We start from the raw sequence: 21,618 nt of genomic DNA, 5'->3' as shown, positions 1-21,618 counted from the left end.
TTTCTGAGGGAAGAGGTCAAGATTCAGAGAGCAGATCTTACTACTGCATTTCCTTTCTTTCCCCCAATCTGCCTGACTCAAAATAAGTTCTTGCTCTACAATCGCCTCTTCAAGGGTCATGTATATAGTTAATACATTTGAATAAGGTCTTAAGAGTTTATCTACTGAGAATTCAGTGTTTCAGTACGGTCTTATGGATGCTTATCTGGCCAAGAGTTGAAGTCAAGTCACAACTGCCTTCACTACTGGTTAGAAGAGAGACTCTGTCCAGGTGGCTTGGCTGGGGGAGAAGTCCGTTCCAGAAGGAAAATCCTCATGTGACATATCTCACATTGAGGTTGCCGCTACTAGAATGAATCTTCTCATGGACTGTTGAGACATTGGGATGTAGGATTCTGACCTTATCCTTTGCAAGAATGTAACTTTTTATTAAACATTCACAAGATAAGAACTCTGTTTGAATGACGCAAATAGCCTGAATATCTTGTGGTATCATGCCTCACACTGTTCCTTGCTTGGGAGGCTTTGGCATTTATTTATTTTCTGTTACCTGTTTCTTCTCTTAACAAGGATTCAGATTATTTTATTAATAAAACCTCAGTGTAACTAATATGTAACTTAGTTTGTAATGCTTCTTTCAACAGATGATGTCAGTTCATTCAGACTACTATGTTTCAATGCAGATTTTGGATACTCTGATGGAAATAACAATTAAAAATGGTGAGTCTTTAAACAAGAGACAGTTGTGATTGACTGAGGATAATGGTCATTAGGCCCAAATCTAGAAAGAGGAAAAACAGAGAATACTCTGGTTCTCTTTGATTACATTGCCACTGTAGATCCGCATTGTGAGTTTAGGTCCCTTCACTGGGTGATACGGCGCACATTTCATAGCCACTAGTCTTTCAGTGTTTGTGTGCAAGCCATGTAGCTGGTCATGATCTCAGTGTACAGAGGCAATACACCCAATACAAAGATTACTCTGGTCAATTACCTTCCATCCTTGCCCAAATAGCATTAAAACTAGGACATCTGTCCAGTAGATCAAATAGATCAGAAGTCTTTACCTTTTCCTCTGCATTTATTTTGTGAGGTATAGGCAAACAGTCCATAGACTAAAAACTAGAAGGAAGTGTTGTTTTCAAACGGTTATAACCAGGACCCTAAACAGAAAACGCTGCATGGTTTTCCTTCAGGATGAATTGCAGAAGTGGTAACAGAGGGCCCCATATATGGAAATTGCCTTCAAGCATCTGCCTCTGCTCTCATTTCCTGCTTATCCTCCCCTCTCTCATTTGCAGTCTCAAGGACTTCTGTCTGACCACTCCATATATTCTCCAGCTTTTTTGATCATTCAAATCCCTCAAAACTTGCTACTAATTGAAGCCTACCAGCTAATTCTTTTAATTAAAAATGCAGTCACTAACCCATTTCATATAAACTTTTAAAAAGCTGGTATGGGTTTAGAGTTTCTCTGAACCATCCTATTTATTTTGTACTTGATTTCTGTTGTCTGTTTAGATTGTAAGCTTCCGGGACAGGGAACGTGTCCTCCTTTGTCTTGTACATCACTGTGTGTATCTCTGTCTCAAATGTTGTTCAATAGGAGTAGGGTTTGATCCTGCCTGGTGCACTCAGTTCCCACTGTTTTCAGTATTCCTCGCAGTAGCATCAACTCCCAGTTTACAAAAACTTAACCCAATTCAGAGTTATAATTCTGATTCTTTTTGTTGTCTGAAAAATTTTGCATCCAGTTTCTATCGTCCCTTCTTAACTTAGCTACCCCTAGACTCTAAAGCATCTTCTACAATTACTGTGTGCGTGTCGGATGGTAATGCATGCTATAAACCAATATCCCCTAGGCTTTGAGCATCATCTCTTGGTTAACTTACTCCTGCTTGATGGCAGTTATACTTGTACAATGCTTTCTGGTTTAGAAATTGTGTCCGTTCTTAGAGCCAGGCATAACCCTTCCAGTGTTGTTATAGTAGGCCCACTGGCAGTTTATCTGATCCTCTGAAAGTAACTCTCACTCCACATATCATGCCCTGGATTGGGCAGCAACTTCAAAAACTCACCTAAATCATAAACTGCTCTCAACTGGACAACCAATACCACCTTTCAGTGTCAAGCTCCACACCTTGGTGCTACAAAATTATCCTGGTGGCTTTGAGGATAACAGGCCTCCACTTTGATGTACAGAAGATCCTCATGTTAGTAGCGCTTAGCACTGGCATCGCATAGGGCCATCACACATACTCAGTTTCTTTAAAAGCAACAAACTAAAATTAACTTTTTAAACATTAATTTCTTGTTTTGTACTTGTAGCTTCCATCAGTGATGCACAGTCTAAAGTGTGGATTCCCTCACTGTCTGATATCTCGGCTGTATTTATCAATATGGGAGTGCCTTTTAGATCTTTATTTCCTCTGCAGCATCTACAGCCCACCTTTAGTGAAGATGATATTTTGTAAGTATTTTGCTCTTGCTTTCTTTGCTCTAAACAATAAATATCCTCTCTCGTGCTGGAATGTAGACTAGAAGCTGCTTCCTTGGTTTTCTTCTGTCATGCCCACTCTTTTAACAGTGTACAACAGCCTGTTAACCGTATAGTACATGGCACACATACCATTATAACAATTTCTGCCAGTTAAATGTTCAACAAACCAGAGGGTTTATCGGTCCTTGGCTCTTCCTGCTTTAACTTGAGTTTTGCAAAAAGCACAACCTAGGAAATTGGGCCAAACCATTAAGAGTGCTTTAGAACAGTGGTTCTCAACCAGGGACCCGGGGTCCCCTAGGGGGCCTCGAGCAGGTTTCAGGGGGACCTCCAAGCAGGGCCAGCATTAGACTCGCTGGAGCCCAGGGCAGAAAACCGAAGCCCCACTGCATGGGGCTGAAGCCCAGGTCCCTGAGCCCTGCCACCTGGGGCTGAAGCCTGAGCAATGTAGCTTCGTGAGGGCCCCTGTGGCATGGGGCCCCAGGCAATTGTCCTGCTTGCTACCCCGTAACGCCTGCCCTGGCTTTTATTTGCAGAAAACCAGTTATTGGGGCACAGGTGGGCCATGGAGTTTTTATAGCATGTTGGGGGGGCCTCCGAAAGAAAAAGGTTGAGAACCCCTGTTTAGAGAGACCCAGAGCTTGTTCCCTATGACACTTTCTAAGAAACCATGCAATATTTTCTTAAATTGAATCAAAATGGCTCTGGAATAGCTTCCTCTTTTTTTCTTTTTTCTGTTAGATCTGAAATGCAAATAACAGTGGGAAAACAAACAAGTGGAGACACCTCTGCAGGTCCTGCTTTTTCTTGTCTGCCAGAAACCAACCTAATGAATGTGGTCAAGGTGAGATTTCCCAGTGCTGTTTTTTTAAGGGAGATCTATGTCCGAGTGTAGTACTGGGTATGTCTTGTGAAGGGAATACTATCCTGAGAGAGCTCTTCTGAGTAAAAATTTAAATACAAAATTTTTAACTGGCTTCAAAAATATCTTGTGGAAATACTTTAATTGTCGTAACATATCATTTGTGTAGGGAAAGCGACAACTTTATTGATAGCATTACTGTTTATAGGAAATATTTAGAGCAATATTCCTGAGAAATCCAGAATAATGTGTGTCTCAGGATGTCGGTTAAGGAATACATATATTTTCAGAAGAAAATAAAGTGAGATTAACCCATACAGTAATACCTGAAAAGTCTATAATTTTGACTAGATGCTCTCAAGTATTGTTTGTTTAGCTGGGACGGTTGTCAGCAACTCACCACCATATATAAACAGGATGTGTTTTCCATGGGGGATCACCACCACTGCTACAGCACCTTTTCCCAGCCTCTCAAGGGAATATTGTATTGGAATCAGCTGAAAAGACACTCTGTCTGAATGACAGAAAGGAGGGAGTGAATAGCTTAAGAAAAATGTGCGACTGTAAATGAAAGAATTCTCCCTTTCAGTCCCCTTGTATGATAGATGTTGCAAAGGAAATCAGTCAGTTAATACACATTTAATATGCCTGCTGACAAATTTAAGCTCCTACAATATATTTTAAAATACAGCAGAGCCCTGTTTATCTGGTCTCATTGGGACCCCTTGCCAGATCCGATAAAGAATGGGAAAATGCAATGCTGCATCGCCATCTAGTGGCCACAGGCAAGATCACCTGCTTCTGGAGTCCTGGTTGTTCTGTAAATGCAGAGAGCCGGTTAAGGAGGGGGTCGGATAAATGGGGTTCTACTGTAGTAATTTAACTAAAATCTCATAATTTAATGTTTGTTTTTTCCCCCAAAAGTTTCTTGGTTTTTGTACAACTATGTATCCGGATGGTTATGCGGACCAAGAAATATTGCTGCTGCTGTTACTGCTATTTAAAATTAGCCTGGAAAAACTATTGAAGCAAATTCCATTGATAGATTTTCAGTGCCTACTGTTAAAACTACTGAAAAATATCAGAGACTGGGATGCCAAGGTAACTTCATAACTAATTGTGTAGTGCTAGGTATACAAAGTTACAGCTGGAGTCCAAGGGAATCCTCTCTTGTTTAAACCTTGGCCCATATTTAAGTACATTCACATGGTCATCCTGATTTGTGTTTTTGACTTAGCAAAACATTTCTTAACGTACATAACAAAATCGCTGTTGGAAAATTCAATATAAGCAAGATGAGTTTTGGATCTCTCCATGATTCCAGGGGGCAGTGACTGAGTATGTGGGGGAGCGGGATAAGTGTAAATGTTTCTTTGCCATTGTGCTTGTCTGTCTTGTTTGTAAGTGAGCAGTATATTGAAATGTACAAGAATCTGACTCAACAGAATTCTTGTAAATTTAGAATGTCTGCTTGAAAGAATGAAGCAAAGCATTATCCTAAATGTCGCTGGCAAGCGAGTTTTTTGGCATACGACCTTGACTGTCCTACTGTAAATTAATAAACCTGGAATATCCATGGCTGACTAGCTACAAATGCAATGCAGAAAATATCATTTTCTACTCTCCCTTCTTTCTGCACGGCTCCAGGGAGGGAATAATCTTCTGACTGTAGATATGTGGATTTTCTGACAACTTTTCATACATGTGACAGGTGACCATTGTAATATAATCCATTCTTAGTAAATCTTTTCTTTCCTTTTTAAGATGCCTCAGCTCTGTCTGACAATAAGTGAACTTTCCAGTCATCACCATGATCTCCTTTGGTTAGTTCAACTGGTCCCTAGCTGGGTAAAGCGTGGAAGGTAATAACAGTGTTGCATTTATTTGATGATAATTTAACAGTTTATGTAATATCAAAATTGTGCTAAGCACATTAGACATATCTTGAAATACACACAGGTTTAAGGAAAGAATCCTACAGAAAGTGGAAACATTGGAAGAAATTGCTAAGAGGAGTATACATGCTTATGCTATTCTTTTAGGTACTAAATCAAAAAGGCCAAGGCACAAAATGTGTTGCTTCTAGTAAGGGACATAAAAGGCAATACAAAGAGATTCTTTAATTACATTAAGAGCAAGAGAAAGACTGCGGAAAAGTGTAGGTCCTTTGCTTAGTGTGCAGGAAAAGATAACTGATGACATCAAGAAGACTGAGGTAGTTTTGCTTCAGTCTTCACTAAAAAGGTACTCAACATAATATCAAGAACAAGGGGGAAGGAAAACAAACCGAAATAGGGAAAATAACAAGTTAAAGAATATTTGGGTAAGTTCGATATATTCAGGTCAACAGGGCCTGATCAAATTCATCCTCAGTTACTTAAGGAACTAGCTGAAGCAATCTCTGAACGGTTAGCAATGATCTTTGAGAATTCATGAAGGACGGTTGAGGGAAAAGATTGGAGAAGGGCAAACATAGTGCCTGGCGTTTTAAAAAGTGGAACAAAGAGGACCTTGGGAATTATAGACCTGTCAGCCTAACTTCAATACCTGGAAAGATTCAGGAACAAATTATTAAACAATCAAAATTAAATTTATTAAACAGTTTGTAAGCACCTAGAAGATAATAGGATTATAAGGAATAGCCAGCATGGATTTGTCAAGAACAAATCATGCCAAACCAACCTGATTTCCTTATTTGACAGGGTTATTGGCCTAGTGGATATGGGGGAAGCACTACAACTTTTGACACAGTACCACATGACTTTTTTTCATAAGCAAACTAGGGAAGTGTGGTTTAGATGAAATTCCTGTAAGGTGGGTGCACAACTGGTTGAAAGACCATACTCGCAGTAACTACCAGTGGCTCTCTGTCAAACGGTGAGGATGTTTCATGGGGGGTCCGGCAGGCATCCATTCTGGGTCTGGGGTGTGTGTGTATGTACGTACACACACACACACACACACACACACACAATTTTCATTAATGACTTGGATGATGGAATGGAGAGTGTATGTATAAAATTTGCAAATGATGCCCAGCTGAGAGGCATTGCAAGCACTTTGGAGGGCAGGATTAGAATTCAAAATGATCTTGACAAATTGGAGAATTGGTCTGAAATCAACAAGATAGAATTCACTAAAGACAAGTGCAAAGTACTTCACTAAGAAAAGAAAAATCAAATGCACAACTGCAAAATGGGGAATAACTGGCTAGGTGATGCTGCTGAAAAGGATTTGGGGGTTATAATGGATCACAAATTGAATGAGTTAACAATGTGATGCAGTCCCAAAAAGGGCTAATATTCTGGGGTGTATTAACAGGATTGTTGTGTGTAAGACATGGGAAGTAATTGGGTCCCACAGTACTTGGCATTGGTGAGGCCCCAGCTGGAGTACTGTGTCCAGCTTTAGGAAAGATGTGGACAAATTAGAGAGTCCAGAGGAGAGCAACAAAAATGAGAAAAGATTTAGAAAACATCACCTATGAGGAAAGATTTAAAAAAAGCTGGGCATGTTTTAATCTTGAGAAAAGAAGACTGAGGGGGCACCTAATAAATCTTCAAATATGTTGAAGACTGTGATTAATTGTTCTCTGTGTCCACTGGAGGTAGAACAAGAAGTGTATGCAGCAAGGGAGATTTAGGTTAGATGTTAGGAAAAACTAGCTAACTATAAATGTAGTTAAGCTCTGGAATAAGCTTTCCAGGTTTTTAAAAACAGGTTGGACAAACTCCTGTCTCAAGGATGGTCTAGGTTTACTTGGTCCTGGTTCAGCACATGGGGCTAGACTTGATGACTTCTCGAGGTCCCTTCCAGCCCTACATTTCTATGATTCAATAATTATATATGTAATTTGTGATTAACTCTTAAACCACAAGCTTAGTTTTAGTACATAGGCTTAAGTACTTGGGCTTGAAACACACTTTAGCTCTATTGCAAGAACTTAACTACTTGAGATTCTTTCTGACATCAATTTTTCAATCACTCTGATGTCTGAATGCTCTCAGAAAGTAGTAATGTCAGTTTTTTCCCTATTTATTTTTTTAGGAAGTATTAATAGGTTTACAAATCCTTGCCATATAAATATTGGAAACAAAACAATTATTACAACAGTGTTTTTGTTTAGAGAGAGATTTATACAGTAACAGTGTTACCATATTGTAGAGTGAGCATCATTACAACGCTCATGACTAAGGCTATGTTTTAGTCATGTGTATTTTTAGTAAGTCATGGACAGGTCACAGGCAGTAAACAAAAATTCACGGGCCGTGAATTGTCCATTACTTGTACAATATACCCCTGATTAAACCTTGGGGAGGGGGGCGGCCTGGGGGGTGCCACAGGGGCAGGGAGGCGGTGGCCTGTGACCCCCACTGGTGCTGGGTGGGGGGGGGTGTTGGCGGTGCTGGCAGGCTCCCTCCCCGGAAGTGACAACATCCCTCAGCTCCTAGGCAGAGGTGTGAGCGCACAGCTCTGTGTACTGCCTCCTCCCCGAGCGCCGGCTCCGCAGCTCTTATTGGCCAGGAACTGTGGCCAATGAGAGCTGAAGGGGCAGTGCCTGCAGGCGCAGGCAGTGCGCAGAGACCCCGGCTGTGCCTCCCCTAGGAGCCGAGCGATGTTGCCACTTCTGGGGAGACCCCCCGGAGGTAGGCACCACCCAGAGCCCTCATCCCCTCCTGTGCCCCAGCCATGAGCCCTCCACCCAAACTCCTGCTGCTGGGAGGGGGAGGGGAGGTTGTGGCTGCTGCAGAAGCCTCAGAGGTCACGGAAAGTCACGGAATCCGTGACCTCTGTGACAAACTCACAGCCTTACTCATGACATATCGTATTTAGTGATTTCATTAAATTGAGTCAAGTATCGGGGGTAGCCGTGTTAGTCTGTATCCACAAAAACAACAAGGAGTCCGGTGGCACCTTAAAGACTAACAGATTTATTTGGGCATAAGCTTTCGTGGGTAAAAAACCACTTCTTCAGATGCATGAAGTGAAAATTACAGATGCAGGCATTATATAATGACACATGAAGAGACGGGAGTTACCTCACAAGTGGAGAACCAGTGTTGACAGGGCCAATTCGATCAGGGTGGATGTAGTCCACTCCCAATAATAGATGAGGAGGTGTCAATTCCAGGAGAGGCAAAGCTGCTTTTGTAATGAGCCAGCCACTCCCAGTCTCTATTCAAGCCCAAATTAATGGGGTTAAATTTGCAAATGAATTTTAGTTCTGCTGTTTCTCTTTGAAGTCTGTTTCTGAAGTTTTTTTATTCAAGTATAGCTACTTTTAAATCTGTTATAGAATGTCCAGGAAGATTGAAGTGTTCTCCTACTGGCTTTTGTATGTTACCATTCCTGATGTCCGATTTGTGTCCATTTATTCTTTTATGTAGGGACTGTCCAGTTTGGCCAATGTACATGGCAAAGGGGCATTGCTGGCACATTATGGCATATATAACATTAGTAGACGTGCAGGTGAATGAGCCTCTGATGGTTTGGCTGATGTGGTTGGGTGTCGTTAGAGTAGATATGGGGACAGAGTAGGCAACGAAGTTTGCTACAGGGATTGGTTCCTGGGTTAGTGTTTCTGTGGTGTGGTGTGTAGTTGCTGGTGAGTGTTTGTTTCAGGTTGGGGGGCTGTCTGTAAGCGAGGACTGGTCTGCCTTTCGAGATCTGTGAGAGTGAGGGATCATTTTCCAAGATAGGTTGTAGATCGTTGATAATGCGCTGGAGAGGTTTTAGCTGGGGGCTGTACGTGATGGCCAGTGGTGTTCTGTTGTTTTCCTTGTTGGGCCTGTCCTGTAGTAGGTGATTTCTGGGTACCCGTCTCGCTCTGTCAATCTGTTTCCTCACTTCACCAGGTGGGTATTGTAGTTTTAAGAATGCTTGATAAAGATCTTGTAGGTGTGTCTCTGTCTGAGGGATTGGAGCAAATTCGGTTGTATCTTATTGAATTGAGTGAGATCTGTCAGTATTTTAATGTCTCAACTAGCCAAGGATCCATAAATAGAAGCTGGTATAACATTCCTGGAGAGAGAGGGCCTGTGTCCTGCACTGTGGGCTTAGAGGCAAGCCTCTGAGATGACCTCGACATGTGCATGAGAAGGATTGCAGCAGCAGGAGGGAAACTCCTGACAGATGTTTACCCACTTGTTTATTTTGGGGCCTTTTACCCTTATTTAGTGAAGCTGGAAGATCTGCACTAGCTATGCAAAAAAGCACATGCTAAAATACTTTAGGGAAATCATATTTTGCCCAATATGCAATGTAAAAAGCACTTATTTGAGATGTTCATTTTTTTTAAAAACAAACTTCTCTTTCAGACAAATAAGACGACACCTTAGCCTAACGATAATTTCAAAGCTTCTTAACAAAAAGTATACAAGTTTACCTGTTACCAGTGACCTGCAGGTACGGTATACATACCTTTTGTTAAAATTGTGTGTGTGTGTGTGTATGTTTGTGGGTTTTGTTTCATTTTGCCATTTAGTGATTAACTGTGTTTAATTTACATCTTGGTCTTGACTCTCTGAGGCTGATATTTGCTATGGTTTAGGAGCTCTGCAAGATGACAGATTAGATTTCTAAAATTCTGTAAATCACTAGTGATGTATGCTGTTAAATATAGCTTTTCAATTCCCTGACTTATTCCACAGCTATCATTGCTTTATTCTGTAATATGTGATTTTTTTTTTTTAATGTTAACTCCTTGAGATCCATTTTCCTGACAAAAATGGTACCCTGCCCTTTGCAAATTTCTCCTGCTTATTGCTTCTCATGCAAAAATCAGCCCTTGGTTACTAACATAGTGTTGGCTTAATGGTGGAAACACACAAGAATTAACTTGTTGTTTTGTGAATAGAGTAAAATTACCTACTATTTTAGATGTTGTTTTCATTTCAGTGGACAAAATAATCTCCGACTGGTGGCGGTTTGTTGTTTATACTGTATTGAGCTGTGCAATGTCAGTAAACTATACTAATTCCTAGAATGTTTGTTTGCTCTTATATAGATGTCTCTTCTATATCAGTATCTGGTGCAGATGAAGCCTTCTAACTTGTTAAAGAAAAAGATAGAAGCAAGAAAGGAGCAGCAGGATGACCTCAATGGAGAGTGCGATCATACAGAACTAGAGCAGCAGGTATATGTGTAGGGCTAGTGATTTGCATTCCTCCTACACATTTATTTTGTAATTTGGAACATGCTGACTTTCATAATTTTAGAGTTAAGTGCTTGAGGGGTTCTGTGTATGGAATGCCTTGCAGCATCTTGCCCGTAGTATTTTTATCCATTCATTTGTGCTGAGATATTTATTTATTTATTATTCAAGTTATGGTAGTGCTTAGAGGCCAGATGAGATTGGGTTTGTATTTGCATGAAAAATGCTTAGCACATAATAAGGCACTTTGCACCCCAAAGAGCTTACAGTCTAAATAGAAGTTGACTACTCTGCATTAATATTATTCTTTGCCTATATTGGAAGACTGGAGATTGCATAGGATGGCTTTGTCTGAAAGCCATTCCTTCAGGATCTTGGTATACGTGTTTGTTGTTGTTGGGGGGGGGTAAGAGGAGAGAAAAACATAGCTACCCATTTTATGCATCCAGTTTGTTTTAATTATAATTGGAAATACAGAAGACCTTTCAGGTCATGTAGGGACCCCTGTAAAATTGTTCCTAAATTGTATTTTCCAGTGCTCCTGCCCATACTGTTTCAAATTATTTATTTAGGCAAACGTTCAGATATACATGTTTGATGATCTGGCTTTCTTGGGGGCTTAAAACTAGATATTATAGCACTAAAATGAAATGATCCTAAAATCAGTTATCAGTGGTGTAGTTTCAGAGGAGGGTGGCTGCACTCTGACTTTAACGAAGATTCAAGTTCATACTTGTAATATTAAAAGTATTAATTATGTTGGCTTCTTTCTAGGCATACTACCTGACCTACAGTCTTCTTCACTTGGTCAGTGAAGTTAGTTGTTTTGACGTTGTGAATTCTAATCAAAGGGTAAGTAACTGGCTCATGTGATTTGCTGCTTATGATGGTGCCTTTTTGTATAGGGACACAGTTTAAATTCTGTTAAATATTAGAGGAAAACATTTCTTACTTGTGTAAGAGATCAGTGGAGCTGGCTGGAGGACAATTGTGTTTTTTCATTCCAAAGTAGAACAGAGGCAATACGACTTTGGAATTGGTGCATCACCAACAACCTAGAGATATCTGCATCCTATCTTCCTGGATGTCAGAATACAATAGCGGACATACTAAGCAGGGATTTCTCACAAACCCACGAATGGGAGATGGATCCTGGAATTCTCAAGTCCATATTCAAACTATGGGGGTTCTCCACCATAGAACTATCCAGATGTGCTACCAAAACAAAAATGTACAATCTCCAGCGGGAGTTCGTACACACTCCACCAGAGCACTGGCAGCATCTGTGACCTTTCTCAATAATGTCCCTATCACTGACATTTGTAGAGCAGCTACCTGGGCATCAGTCCATACGCTCGCTAAAAACTATGCTTTAGAACAACATCAGCAACAGATGCTCACTTTGGATTTAAGATGTTATCCAGCATCAATAGACCAACTCTGAAGCCTCTCCCCTCCACTGAGGGGCACTGCTCAACAGTCACCTAAAGTGAAGCACCCATAGGGACACTCGGAGGAGGAGGTTGTTGCTCACCTTGTGCAGTAATGGAGGTTCTTCGAGATGGTTGTCCCTGTGGATGCTCCACTACCCTCCCTCCTCCCCTCTACTTCGGAGTTTCATGCGGATTCTCAGGGGTAGAAAAGAAACAGAGGGACGGTTGGCTACGCACCGCTATGTAACCACTCGGAACAGCGTGAGACGGCTACAGCACGTGTGCGGCCCAGCCAGGCACTGCTACCACAAATCTCCAATTCCAAGCGCAGAGCATCAAGACACCTAAAGTGGAGCATGCATAGGGACAACCTTCTCGAAAATCCTCAGTTACTGCACAAGGTGACAGGTTTCAGTGGTAGCCGTGTTAGTCTGTATCAGCAAAAAAACCGAGGAGTCCTTGTGGCACCTTACAGACTAACAAATTTATTTGGGCATAAGCTTTTGTGGGCTAGAACCCACTTCATCAGATGCATGAAGTAAAAAATACAGGAGCAGGTATAAATACATGAAAGGATGGGGGTGCTTTACCAAGTGTTAGGTCAGTCTAACAAGATAAATCAATTAACAGCAGGATACCAAGGGAGGAATAACCCTCTCTTTCACACACTTTCATGAAACATAATTGTGTATGTCCGTTTTCGGATGAAAAAGGTTAGATTTTTGTTTCATGTCTCTGTAAGTGACGTGACAGTCCACCTGGACCTCAGAAACCTTCGCACCAAACCCTTTTTGAAATCGATACATCTCAGCAAAAGTTTCAGCTCTGAAACAGCATATTTTGACAAATAAATATTTAGTCAAAAATGTTTTGACCCACTCTAGATATTGCAAAGTATTTAACAGAGCAGAGTTAAGACGGGAGTGCAGCAACTGCAGGCTAATATAGCAGCCATTATAGGCTCAGTAGCAATAGCTCTTTTGGCCTAGGAGGTTAGAATCCACTTATTGGGATATTGACCAGGAGACATCAGTTATCCTATACAGTAATTTGGTCTTTCTTTGTTCCTGCCCATTGAATTGCTTACTGTAAAGTAGCTGAACAGTCTTACTGCTGATGCCGTTGCCACTCCGTGGATCTTCCACATGGTTGCTAAAGAAATCTGACTATCACGTGACTCCCTTAAGATGGAGAATGTCATTCTTGTCTGCTCCAATCTGTTGCTAATATTTGTATGACTGTACCAACTACATAGGATTGTGTGATATCTTTGTGATACTAGTGGATGTCCCTGAGCAGTGGTTCTTTACTGTGGATCAGCAGTGGTCCACAGAATGAAACCTTTTGATAGCTATGCACTGGGAGATTGAGGACAGAAGTCTCTTATGAAGTGGTCCACAAAATGGAAAAAAGGTCGGGGTACTACTGCTGTGGAGAATAGGATGTTGTCAGCCTGCTTCACTTCTGATGACCTTAAGTCAGAGATTGGAATATGCGGTTTCTAGAAGTGAAAGGCCTGTGCATAACCCACTAGTATGTTTTGCATTTAAATTATCTACCTTGAGATTCAGACCTTTCTTGGTTTTTCCATTTTTATTAATCAAAAATAAAAGGTCCATGCTTCAAGGTGCAAGCTTCCCTCCTCCAAGCACACAATTCCAGCCTCCACAGAGGAAAGTCAAGCTCTGTTGTTTTTTTTGAAGACTTGTTTAGGAAGGAAACAGAATTCTCCAGTGAAGCATCTGTTGGATATGGGAACCAGCTCTCATTGTCCAAAACTCCTGTAAAATAGGATCCTAGTTCATATTTAAGCAAAAGGATGTTGCCAGAAGATTAATCATCTTCTAGGAGAGCTGCCACAAACATGAAAAGACCATTAATTCCTCCAGGAAATGCTCCATGATTATCTGACTTGTCTGCTGAAAAATTATATTTTGACTATTGTAGTTTCAATGCTTTCCATGAAAATTTGATCTGAGTGGCACCTTTGGTCTTATTACTTCTAGGGCATTGAAGACTCAAAAAACTAGCCAGTTAGAATTAATTTTCCATTGCATAATTCTGCTAAATGAATATAACTTTGGAACTACTATTTTAAAAAATGTTTAGTCATGAGTTAAGTGGTGTTAATGGTGCCTAACAGCAGTGGCCTTATGGTTCTATTAGTAGTACTCCTGGGTCATCCAAATGTGTGTATTGGAGAAAATGCTTCAAATAAAAAAAAAACAAAAAACACTACAAAAAACAAAATTTAAAAAGCCCTGCAAAAACTGTATGTGCTTTTCCTGTGTTTGCAATTTTTCTGTTTAGGATTTAGATAAAGTTTTTAATTTTGAAGTGATGAACTTAAACAGTTTTGAATTTGTGTTTATTTAGAAGTGCTTACTGAGGCTCTGTGGTGCCTTAGAAAAACATGTGAAGTGTGATATTAGGGAAGATGCAAGACTATTTTATAGAACTAAGGTAAGCAGACGTGTGTCTTTGAAATGTGTTCCATTTCCCTGCTCCAGCTTAGGAGGTTCTAGAAGTTCTGATGATTCCCTTACATTTCCTTGCTGGCTTTATATACGTAGGCCCTAATCCTGCCAAGACTTGCACATGTTGCTTAACTCTGTGCACTTGCAAATAGTCTCGTTTGCTGTCAGAAGGACTCTTTAGTACATAGAGTCAAGCATGTGAGTAAGTCACTGCAAGATCAGGGCCATATTGCAGCTATCTTTGTTTCTGGCCAAGGATCTCTGGATACTGCTGCGTTTTCCTGCCTAGAGACGTCACTGATTGTTGATGGGGGAAGCACTCTTTTGGACTAAGGGAACTATCCAAGCAGCACTTACAGAGAAATCGAGGACTGGGAAAGTAATCTGATTCTTTTGCACAGTGATCCATCGCTTTTATTTGAATTAACAAGTAACTTACATACATAATTAATTAAGACACCAAAAAACCCAAGGTGATGCAGAATTATGCCTAGCTCACCTATTTTAGAATATTTTGTGGTGCTTTACTTATGAGGGTCTCAAGTTTGTTACTTGAGTACTTGCATGTGCTTTAGTAGCAAGCCACATCAGAGCAGATGGACGGCATGGCAGTCCTTACCTTTCAAAAGCCTTTTGTTCAGTTAAGTCAAACCTTTATATTTTTATGCTGTTTTACACCAGCTTAGAGACTTCACTAAATTCCTATCCTTCAAAAAGCCTCTTTATTGACAATTGATTCTATATAGAGGTGTCATTTGGTGCAGTTAATACTGCAGACCCACTTGAAATATATTTCAAGTTTAAACTGCATCCCCACCACCATACATATCTTTTTGTGTGCTGCTTTCGCTTACCCTTGAGGTGGGAAGGGGTTATTGTGTTCCTGTTTGACTGCTTCTCCCCACCACTTCTGCGTGTATGTAGTGTCGTGAAGTAGCTCTTGGGGGGTACCAGTGTGTTGGGTGTGCTGTACAAGCAGAGTAAGAAATAATGTAAGCTCTTCAGAGCAGAAATTTAAGTGCATACTCAAGATTGGTAGCCATGAAATATGGCCTTATGTATGAGGAACACCTTTTAGAAGCTGTCTGTGCTGCTGCTTATTGGCCTGAGTAATCACTGTAATAAGACAGTCAATCCAGTGGCAAACTGCAAGACTTGCATTTTACACCCTGCTAACCCAAAAAGAGTGAGACACCGGTATTATCAGGCAAATGCTTTCACGCTGATCTCTAGCACTGATATTATCCATGTGTTAAATTGAGATAATTAAGTTCATCTTGCTTGTAAAATTGTCTATCACTACAGTATCTGCATATGGAGTATAAGCATTAGATTGAGCTCAAATGCCGTCACCCTAAAGCCCTGCTGTATCACAGCTTTAAAAGGGAGCTTCATATGCTGTCTTTATAAGTCTCACATTTGTTTTTATTTCTATTAAATTGTTAAATGAATTAATTTTTGTTTATAGGTCAAAGACTTAGTTGCTAGGATATATGGCAAGTGGCAGGAAATGATACAAAATTCTCGGCCTACTCAGGTACAGTTAAACCAATTTTTCTTATTGCTAAGTGCATTTTACTAATTTCTGTGTTACTTGAAAGTATAATGTAGCAATTTTAAAAAGCAATTTCTAATTAGTAAATGAGTCAGTAGTAAAGTACACTATCTACTAGTTGTGCTGCTATAATCCTTGGGTGAAATCCTGCCTATGACTTCAGTAGGATTTCAACCTTGTTTTTAACACATGGCTTGAGTGACCAAGTAAACTATAGTATACTTGGATTGCACTTTGTAAGTGATATGCCTTCAAGATATGTAGGTGATCTTGTGTGGAATGTACAAATATCCACGTTGGATATCCAAGATTTGGGGCTATTTCTATCAATCTCTAGGTTAGTATCTCAGTAGGATGCCATGGTATCAGAGTACCTGTTTTTACTATTTTAATACTAACCAGGGATATAAAAATTATCTTAAAGGGATGTTTGTTTAACTTAAACCAGTAATCTGAAAGAGGCTTCTTGGATTGAGTTTTAAGCATGTATAAACACTTAAATCTATTTGAAATAATTATTGAATAATTAAACATTGGCATTGTTAGCATATTGATAGCTCTTGCAATCTTGCTGAAAAGTCGACACAATTGTAACATTGGTAAAATGAATGGAATCCCTATGTGTGAGAGAAAATGCCATGAAAGGAAAGGAACTAGAAGGTGATGCACTGAAAAAACTTTCTATAAATCAGTTTGTGGAAATTGCTGATGATGCAATTCTCAAATTGTTTTTTTAATTAGATATGTTTGCGCCTGTTGCCTAGGAAACTTGCTTTTCCTTGGTAGGCTTATTGCTTAAAATAAGAAGATTATATGGATTTACAGGTTTAGTTGCAATACAGGTAGCTCAAGCTAACTCATTTATCTACTCACTTTATTACTCTCTCAAAAATAAAATGTGTGTTTCTCAATTTTTTCCTGTGTTCTTTTTTCTTTTAAGGGGAAGCTGCATGATTTCTGGGAGCCGGATTTGTGAAACATAAGCCAGGTCAGAGAAAACAACAACGAAAGAAATTGAACAAGAACTTCTTTTGCAACTGCGAAAGACTTTCCAAGAGGATTGAAACTCTAGCCTGGTCAAAGAACAGACTGAATCAAAACTTCAGCTTGGTGCAGGCAACTAGAAAAAACATAACCTCTGCAATTGATTTCTGACTTTTTGATAGATGATAGATATACACAATTTTTCAGGAATGTTATTGTATGTATGTGCAAGATTTTAAAAAAATCTTCTCCAGTATGTCTCTCTGAATTGGCCACTAGTGTTATATCCTATTGAAAGCTGAGAGAGTTTTCTCATTTCCCTTCCCTTGCTAATCACGACAATGTAAAACTGTGGTAATATACTTCTTCTTTTGGTCTGTTGCCCAAATGCATCCATACGTATTGCTATTGCACAGCTAGCAAATGAATAACCATGAATTGAGTGCGCGAAGTAGGGAATGGTGGCCCCTCAACGAAAGGGATGCGGGCTGCAGTGTAAATAGTTGTCGCGGCAGATTGATGGCTGAACTTCTCTTTGCTCCATGGCTGCGCTGTACCAATAAACAAAGGAGAATTTAAGAGGTCATTACGGTGATGTATTAGCTTCAATTTAAACTTAATTTTCCTCCTTGATGCTTTACCAAGTCTGTTTAATTTATATATAGTGACAGTGTGCAGAAAATTAAGTTGTATGTAAGACGAATATTACAAAGAGAAATCTTGCTGCAACGTTGGTATCTGCTGTCACAGTATCCAAAACACAAATTTCACCTGTTTATGTATGTAGTCTGACTTCAGCACCTTTCTGTAAATGGCCAAAATATCAACTTAAAAATATCAATTTAAAAATGTCCGCTGCGATTTGGGAAAATGAGAACTTACTTGACTTTGCCAGCATGGAAGTAGCTGTGAAAGTCATATTAGACTTGTCCAAAATCATTTGTGCTAAATTTTGCCCTTAGAGGTGTGCTCAGAACTCTTGTTGAAATCTTTGCACTGTATGTAATATTCTAAGGACAAAATACCTTTGTTTTGTGAGCAAATGTTGGCACTCACTACTTACAGTGTGCTTAGCATACCACTTCATCTATGAAATACATGTGCTTAAATAGATACGTTCAAGTATTTGGTAGAAACATCAACAAAGAATCTTTAGCTAATAAAGACTTAGGCTATGTCTATATGGGCTTCCAGTTCAGACTACCAGAGTGTGAACTGCAGTATGCACTGCCACACGTGGATGCTGCTGGTGCAAACTAAAAGATGTACCTAGTTGGTGTGAACGTAGTCCTCTTTTAAACAGGACTGCATTAATGTGAACTAAGTACCTTTTCGTTCACGCTCCCAGGGTCTATATGAGGAAGTTATAGCATAGCCTACTAGTGTGGGCTGCACGGTTGTGTAGGCAAGCCCAGAGATTCTAGTGATATCAACATAGAATACACACGTCCTCTTTTTTTCTTTGGTTTGCAAGTATGAATTGTACTTATGGTTGTATAATAAAATTCATATGCCAAACTCTTTCCCAGAAAAAATAGGCAAAAAAGACTCAATTTTAAGAAAAGCTCCCACATGTAAATATGTAGAAGAAACTAATATAAAATTGTGGAGTGACCTATAAGGAGGAGAAAAGTATCCTTACCTGATTTTATTTGCTTTTGACGCTCGCTGCTAAATTGCTTTTAAGTGACTGTTCCTTGTCCTCCATTTCAAGCGTTGTTGTGTGAATTTATTAATAAAGTTGAAAGCCACAGCATCTTTGTGCCTTTCACAAGGCGAAACAGTCTGCATATGTTAGAACAAGATTCATGCTGATGGCACTATTAAAAAAAAAAAAAAAAGACACAAAAAATCTTAACCTGTCACCAGGAATTGGAGAAAACTACCTCAAGGGTATTTTTTTGTTTGGGTACAGAACTATTTAAGCCTAAACATTACAGTGGTAATGTAGGGTAGGGGACTGCTCTCTCTCTACAGTTTGTCCTATATAAATGCTTCCTTTAGTGTCAATTATTATTCTGTGAATATATTATTGTACATAATTTTATTAGTGTTTATATTTTTCTCACATTGTGTAAAGTTTAAAAAAAGTGCCGAATATATTGGTTTTTATTTACTGTAATTAATGTGTATATATTTTCTTACTATGTGAAGAGGAGGCTACTGTCTTGTACGTTTGAGGAATGGTAGGTGAGGGTTTGGACAGCCAGTCTCGTTTGTATTGCAGTTCAAAGCCCATTGAAACTACTGATTTTTTCAGATTAAATAGCCACTTTGATATTTGCTTTTTTATTTAATAGCTCCAATGGAAAATAAAGCTAGAATTGTTTTTTAATTAAATGTCTCTGCACATAAAACAGGCAGTCATGCAAATATCAACTTTCACTTGGTGAAAAATTTCTGCACATCATATTTCTGTCTTACTGCAATGCCTTACAAGAAGTTTTGAAGTAACAGCACGTGTACTCCTGCACTTTTTTCACTTAATTCCTTTTGCCTTTTTTGTAAACCCTGGGATTTTTCCTTTCTTTTAATTTGTACACAATCACTTTCAACTCTCCCGTGTTTGAAGGAACTGCTTACCGGACAGTGGTTCTGTGGGAACCCAACAGTCATTACAGAGATAGTCCTGAAGCTTTGCTTGAGTGTCATGCCAGGGATTCCTTCCATTCCCGTCATCTGTTCTGAGCTCAGTACTGCCTCCAGTACTGCTGCCTGTTGCCAACTTTGACCAAACCCGGGGCTGTTGTGCTTTGCTAGCCCCCTAGAATGCTAATGCTCCTGTGGAGAAAGGCCAATTGCACAATCAATGTCACACAGCTTCTGCTGTCTTCAAATAAGCACTTCGCACTGAGGCTTATCTTTCAAAATGATGCTAGCTGCACCAAGAGCCACTTTATCTCATTCCCTGGGTAATTAGGTACACGTTGCTACAATATAACAGACAGGAAATGAAAGGATGGCTACCCGATGTACATTCATGCTTCTACACAACAAATTTATTTTACTGACAAGCATTGTTTGGTTTACAAAACTAGATCAATGAAATGTTTTTAAATTAAGAAAATCTGATCGCACAGTGGCAACAAACATTTGTACTCTACTGTCTTGTCCCTACTATTGTGCTTTGGTCTTAGGTATGTGCGTTGGGCTTTTCAACAGTGCCGAAATGATTTGAGTTCAAGTCCCATTGAAAAGTCAATGGGGACTTACACTCCACAGGTGCACTTGAAAACCTCATTCAAGGTGACAGTTGTGAGAACTTTTTGAAGCCTATGAAGGGAATTCAGCTGGGTTGTTGAGCTTAGTGGATCTCAGGTGAATAGAACATCAGGGACATATGGCGCATGTATAACTTGTTGGTTGCATATCTATCAAGATCAGTACAATAGGTGGGTCGTGAAGTAAACATGTTTTTAACAGAAAATGCTTTTTGATAAAATTATTAATGGGTAGTGCAATTTTAGCTATTCAAGCTCTTATACACTTGGAGTATGGAACTAATGTATCTAGATACTATGTTCTATAGAGGTTCTTATACCATGCTTGTTACTGTAGTATCTGAATGCTTTCATTACTGCATTAAGCAAGGTGACTACAAATCTGCAACATGTGATTTGTTCTCTCCTTGCAAGGAGAGAAATATGTATGCAGTACAGTGCTTGTGTTTGATAGGGTTTTTTTTAAATGTACATACTGCTCTGTCAGAAGGCAGCTCTAAGTTGTCTTGCACCGTAAGTCGGAAGGTGCTGAGGTTCGTGATGGTCCTTAGTTCTGTGGGAGTTTATTCCACAGTCTTAGACCAGTCCTACTGCACAGATGAGCTTTACCCTTCTGGTAGAAAATTCTGTTGTACCAGAGGAATAGAGCTCTTTACCACTGTCTTTATTGAAGAGCATTAACAATCTTCTAGGAGCGCTGGGCCCAGGCCACTGAGTACCTTGAAGAGAAGGACTGAGACCTTGAACTTAGTATTCTATGGGAAGTCAGTGTAGAGGATGGAGATTAGGCTTGATGTGATTGCAGTAGCCCATGGTGCCGAGGTGACATGCTGCAGAGTTCTGTACTAGCTGGAGTTTCCTAAGAGCTGAGGGTTTCGTGCTCTGGTGTATTGCATTGCTGCAGTGTGGATAGGCGGTGAAAATAGAGGGTATAACCAAGGGCCCTGCCACTGTCAGGTGGGATGAGAGCGTCTCCTAGACAATTTATATGGTTCCTCCCATCTGCCAAGTAGTTAAAAATAGAAATAAAAAGAAGTCTCCCATCTTGCCCAGCCTGGTTAGTTTATAAATTGGTGATTGTTTCTCATTGTGAGAAGAATTTGGGTGAGGGGCAGGGTTTGCAGGATCTAAATGCAAAATCTTCCTCTGACTTAATGTAGCTGATTTCTGTTGTCGCTTCCATGGTCTAGGCCTAGCTCCTGAGAATCTTCTGCCTCCAGCACTCATGAGCCTATTGTTTACCACTTTATTTTTCAGTGAAATGTAGTAATTGGGGGAGATTCTGGTTGCAGAGGGAGTAGCAACCTCTCAGGAAGCCAAGGCCGATCCCATGGAGGATTTCAAGAACTGCTTGAACTGAAATCCCTTTCTATGGTGAAGGAGTGCAGAGAGCAGAGCGTAGGGGTGATGTGTTCAGTGACGTGTGTTGCTGA

The 21,618-nt window shown here is 40.0% G+C and overlaps 1 protein-coding gene across 1 annotated transcript in view; it reads left to right on the top strand.

Moving 5' to 3' along the window:
* The window catches only part of SLF2 (SMC5-SMC6 complex localization factor 2), a 47,244-nt gene extending 30,288 nt beyond the window's left edge, over positions 1-16,956 (top strand). Inside the window, exons 10-20 of the mRNA XM_065407958.1 lie at positions 645-720; positions 2,329-2,470; positions 3,242-3,344; positions 4,287-4,463; positions 5,127-5,224; positions 9,680-9,767; positions 10,369-10,497; positions 11,290-11,367; positions 14,325-14,411; positions 15,894-15,962; positions 16,921-16,956. Of these exons, the coding sequence (XP_065264030.1) occupies positions 645-720; positions 2,329-2,470; positions 3,242-3,344; positions 4,287-4,463; positions 5,127-5,224; positions 9,680-9,767; positions 10,369-10,497; positions 11,290-11,367; positions 14,325-14,411; positions 15,894-15,962; positions 16,921-16,956 (1,083 nt within the window). The remainder of the gene's footprint in view (positions 1-644; positions 721-2,328; positions 2,471-3,241; positions 3,345-4,286; positions 4,464-5,126; positions 5,225-9,679; positions 9,768-10,368; positions 10,498-11,289; positions 11,368-14,324; positions 14,412-15,893; positions 15,963-16,920) is intronic.
* The last annotated feature ends 4,662 nt before the right edge of the window (positions 16,957-21,618 follow it).

Source organism: Emys orbicularis, chromosome 7 (assembly GCF_028017835.1).
Source record: "Emys orbicularis isolate rEmyOrb1 chromosome 7, rEmyOrb1.hap1, whole genome shotgun sequence".
NCBI classification, from domain to species: Eukaryota; Metazoa; Chordata; order Testudines; family Emydidae; genus Emys; species Emys orbicularis.
Note: the sequence above shows the minus strand (reverse complement) of the source record. Positions and strands in the feature narration are given on the sequence as shown.